The 5338-nt window shown below is 37.4% G+C and overlaps 1 protein-coding gene across 1 annotated transcript; it reads left to right on the top strand.

Moving 5' to 3' along the window:
• The first annotated feature begins 295 nt into the window (after window positions 1-295).
• Window positions 296-2561, top strand: LOC136205662 (uncharacterized). The gene is made up of 3 exons (XM_065996356.1): window positions 296-634; window positions 1879-1937; window positions 2028-2561. The coding sequence occupies exons 1-3, from the start codon at window positions 515-517 to the stop codon at window positions 2368-2370; spliced, it is 522 nt and encodes a 173-aa protein (XP_065852428.1). The 5' UTR covers window positions 296-514; the 3' UTR covers window positions 2371-2561.
• The last annotated feature ends 2777 nt before the right edge of the window (window positions 2562-5338 follow it).

Below are 5338 nucleotides of genomic sequence, written 5' to 3'. Positions count from 1 at the left end.
ATCATGGCTAAATGTGTCCAAATAATAAATTTAGAGGCTAAATGATAAAACTTTAGATAGACCGTGCTTTAAGTGTTTTTTTTTTTTTTTTTGAAAAGAGTTAGTTTGAGTTAAAGAGTGAAATTTACCTTGATATCTTTAATCTCCCAACATTTCTTCCACACGCGGCGAACTTAGATTGGTTAACATTGATAATCAAAATGGGCCAGAAGACACTTTAATACTATGTCGGATACTGACCCGACTTTCCAGCTTAATATCCAAAGTAAAAAAAAAATATAATACTCACTACTATTAATCCACGCGACTGTAGAATGCGAAAACTCTGGAAACAAAGAAATTGAGGTGCGAATATCAAAACCCCTAATTGGACCAAAACCCTAGGGTTTACCCTAGCCAGACCCAGACGGCCAGACCCACCATACAAAGCCAAATCAAGATCCTTCCCTTCCGCCTTTTCCTTTTTTCTTCTCGACTACTTTCGTGGAGTATAGCATTTTCTGCTTCAGTAGCAATGGAGGTGGATAGTGTCAATTCTTCCGGGACTAAAATGTGGTCTTGCTCTGTCATGGAGGCTATGATGGTGGAGACTGCTATTTCCGCTTTCAAGTCTCTTGCCTGCGTCGTCTTTTTTGTATAATTTCTGTTACCCTACTTTTACTCTGTTTACTTGCGGCTCTTCCTGTCTATTGTTTTTGTCATTTCTTCTTCTAGTTGCTTTTAGCTTAGGGTTTATGTAAATTAGGGATATGTTGACTCACATTATGGTGGGAACCTGTGTACTGAAATTTCTGGCTTTTACTCATGATTTGCTTTTGAAGTTCTCCTTTGATATCTTGGCTATTTGTAGAGGATACTGTTTGCTTTCCCTGTTCTTCCAGAGTAGTATTTCTTAAATAATTCTTTGTGGGACAATTTATTCTTGCATAAATTTAAGAAAATGAGGTTATTAGGAATTTCTAATACTACATTCCTTCAATTATTGTTTAACTATTTGCTTATGTTTATTTCCTCTTTTATGTGGTTGATTAGCTAGTTGTGCTGGCTTCATAATCATAATAATTTTTGGCTTTCTTAAAAGAGGTATTGCAATTAGTCTGAAATTTTTCCTATAGCAGAGAAATGATAATTCTACAATAGTTGATGTTGAGAATTTAGAGCAGCTCTTTCTATTAATACCTGGACATGCTTTGGAGGTCCTACATTTTTGGTATTTAGTCTTCATAAACTAGCATACTTGTTCATATGTATTACTTTTTCTGGTTTTGAATTTGTCCTGGGCATTGCTCTCCATAGTTTGGTGCTCTCTATATATGTAAAATTATTTTTTAATCTTTTTAAAACCTTTGCAATGTTGTTGCTATCAAATTCAATTTTTTCGTTTGCATTTCTAGGAATAAGAAAATTTAGAGATTCAGCAGCTAGAATTTCATTTTATATCTGAGAAAACAGACCTAAGTTCTATGATGTAGACAATGTATTCTTTGTGCGGCATATGGATACACATCTGCCTTTGTTTGAACATGCTTGCTTCAGAAGTGCTATCAGTTGCATCTGTGAATGCAAATATTATAAAAATAATTCTCTTCCACTTGTGTGTCATTTCGAAAAGTTATCGGACTTGCTGAGTTGAAATATATGTTTAGCAAGTTTTTGACATGTCAAGTTGTGAATCCTTTTGGCTGTATTTCCTGTTAGAGATTTCCTCCACTGTTCTGACCAAGATCAACCATGGTCGGAGATATAAATCAAATCAAACCAACTGTCATATATTCACTTACCTTGGATTCTTCATCTTCCTTATCCACTAGCTCCTCTATCTCTTTTACTGTCCGTGGTTCCTAACTGCTTGCTTGATTTGGTTGATGTCGTTTCTAGGCTGGAACTTTGCTGGATGATATATATTCATCACCAGTGCCCACTTTCCTGGATGAGAGGTAAAAAAGATGAATTTAATAGCTAGTCTCATTTATGAATAATTTGTTGAGCATAATTGGTCAAAACAGCCTGTAAAACTTCTTTTGCAGGTTTCCTTTGGATGAACTTTTCAAGAAGCAGCAACCTGATGCAGAAAACAAAGATGCTAGTGATACAGAAGATGACGATGACGACGAAGATGATGACAATGCAGAGCAGGATGATGATGATGCAGGTGACGAAGATTTCTCTGCCGAAGAAGGTGATGAGGAAGCAGATCCTGAGGACGATCCTGAAGCCAATGGAGAAGGAGCAAGCGATAATGAGGATGATGATGACGACGATGATGATGGTGATGAAGATGACGACGATGATGGTGATGAAGAAGAGGACGAAGATGAGGAAGAAGAGGATGAAGAGGTTCCCCAGCCACCTTCAAAGAAGAGGAAGTGAGAGCAGCATTAGATCATGTGTTTCTTTAAGTAGGGGGAGAGGTTTCGGTCTGTTAGTCTGCGTAGAGTAGAAATCGCCATTCTGTTATGAATGAACCTCTGTTATGGTAGTAATGGAGTCCTGCTGTGACAGATCATTGTGTTGTATAATGGTTTCTAAAATTATTGGCTTGTTGATTTTAATTGAGGACATCAATGATTTTAAAAACCTAAATTTTATGAGTAAATGTCCTGGAAGAGGTAGGGAGAATACTGAAACTGGAGCTGATCTAGTATTGATCCATAGAAAGATAATAAATGAAACCCGAGCCAGCAATTGAGCAGCTGCCGTTTTCTTTATTGCAGTTGCCAAGTTTCATCAACTTATGCTGGCTGACCATTTACACCTAACTAATGTATGTATGAAGGGCTTTTTGAGGTTTAGAAATCATCTTCAGTACCACACTGAAATTCGGGGATTTATAAAATTGAATTTTCATTCGAAGATTCCGTTTCAGTGCAATCTAGTATCTAGTACGGATATTTGGATAAATACCTAAACATTTTTACTTTAAAAAATAAATTAAAAATATCACAAGATAATGAAATATGCATATACTATCTTACATCATTTCGATTAAATAATATTTAAATAAATATAATAATAATTTTTTAATAATTTCAACAAAATAAATATTAAATGGTTTCATCAAATTAAGTAGTTTTTATAAAATAAATATTTTTAGTGCACATATTTCACGAGTTAGTTCAAAATACACTGTAGAGTCCGTGAGTTATGAGAAAAATAACTACTTAGTCCGTTTATCCATGGTTCTGTTAATTAATAATTAAATTTTATATAAAATTACAAACACTTACCTTTCTATCATTAATTAATTTATATATATGCTTTTTTAAGAGAAATTCATTAATGAATCAAAATAGGACAAAAGCCTCCCTACCAAAAAAAAAAAGGGACAAAAGCCTAGTACAGATAATGGAATAAAACTCAGTAATACGTCAAAAATTTTAGGGCTAGCATATTGAGAAGCCGCCCGTGCAAACACATGGACTAAGCTATTAGCATGCCTTCTAAGAAAATGGACAGAAAATCCGCTATTTGCTGAAAGTAAGGAACGACATTGAGATATAAGGTCGCCAAACTCTGAATGATCAATATGATGTGAGTAAACTGGGAGTCCGTTTCAAAAATAACATCAGAATAGCCCAGGTTAATCGCCCAAGTGAGAGCCTGTAGCAGTGCCCACGTCTCCCCTTCCCTGATCTCCATTAGTCCGTCAGTCAGGTCCGTCCGAGCCGTAAGAAAATAGCCATTTGGGTCTCTAATTACTGCGCTACAACCGGACCTGCCAAGAAGAGTAAATGAACTAAAATCCTTGCAACAGGACACCGAGTTCGCTACTGGTCGGTGCCACTGTGTATCGCAGGGGGTTGAGGATGAACGAAGACCTAGAACTGCTCGTCGAGCCTGTGCTGTTTTCCAATCCGTGAGGCACCTAGTTCCGCCTGCTATGATCTGAGCTACTGTCAAGCTCGCTTGACGCCACAAGAAGTCGTTATGGGACCTCCACCAACTCCAAAGCAACGTCATGAATTTCTCCAATTTCGCCACGCATGCGGACCTGCAAAACAGAAAAAATAAGTCGAAAAAATTTTCTGCATAAGCAGCAGCAGTTGCGATCGTGCCAAAGAGACCAGCCTCCCTCCATAAATATTGTACCTTCGGGCAAAGCCAGAACAGGTGCCAAACATCCTCGATGTCAAGCGAGCAAAAAAACACAGCCATCATCAATATTTACTCCTCTACTTCTGCTTTTCACTCGAGTAGGAATGCAATCACGCAATAAACGCTAACAAAAGAACCTCACTTTATATGGGAAATCAGCCGTCCAAATTACTTCCCAAGAACCCTCTATTCTCAAATCATCATCGTTTGTCATTACTGTAGTTGCCAGCCTGTACGCGCTTTTGACAGAGTACATACCATCTCTAGATGCATGCCAAAAAAATTTATCTGTTCTTCCCCTTGTCCGTATAGTTGATCTACAAATGGCGGTAATGTCATGTTCCGAGAAGAGCTCTTGTAGTAACTCCATATCCTAGTCAAGGGAACAAGGAATAAATAGATCACTAACTGTCAACTCATCCATCCCTTCAGGCATAAGTGAGGTTATCTTCTGACAATGTTCATCATGTAACCACTGATCTTTCCACACATTGATCTTCCGACCATCTCCAATTTTCCATCTGATCCCTCTTTGAAGCAAAAATTGAGAGCTCCAGATACTCCGTCATATGTAACTACGTGAGTGACCCAACCTAGCTTGAAGAAATCCCCATTTGGATAATATTTGGCTTTGTATACTTTACTAACTAGAGAATCTGGAGATGACTGAAGGCGCCATCCTTGTTTACCCAATAATGCTAAATTTAAGGCAGTGAAGTCCCTAAATCCCAAATCACCTCCGTCTTTGGAGACACACATCTTATCCCAAGACATCCAATTGATACACCGGGCCCCATCCTTCCGATTGCCCCACCAAAATGAGTTTAACATTCTTTGTAGCTCCTCCACAGTCGACAACGGAACAAGAAAAAAACTCATGTAATAAACCGGGATTGCATGTCCTGCAGCCCTGATCAAAGTCGCCTTGCCTGCTTTAGACAAAGACTTCCCCCTCCAAATCTGTAGTTTTTTCCAAAGCTTGTCCTTAAGATGGGCAAAAATCGCTCTTTTCTTTCTTCCAACTAAAGAAGGAATTCCAAGATATCTTCCAGTATTAAGAGGCTGTCAAACTCCTAGAATGGATGAGATACCATTAACAAGCAAAATATGTGGTTTATAGTTTATTAGTCTATGCACTATTGAATTTATATAGACAAAATGAATAGTATATTAAAAAAATTAATTCAATAAATAACTATATACAAACTGACAAGTTTACCGTTCTATCATAAATTACTTACAG

The sequence above is a fragment of the Euphorbia lathyris genome, chromosome 1 (assembly GCF_963576675.1).
Source record: "Euphorbia lathyris chromosome 1, ddEupLath1.1, whole genome shotgun sequence".
Lineage (NCBI taxonomy): Eukaryota > Viridiplantae > Streptophyta > Magnoliopsida > Malpighiales > Euphorbiaceae > Euphorbia > Euphorbia lathyris.
This window is presented reverse-complemented; position numbering and strand designations above follow the sequence as displayed.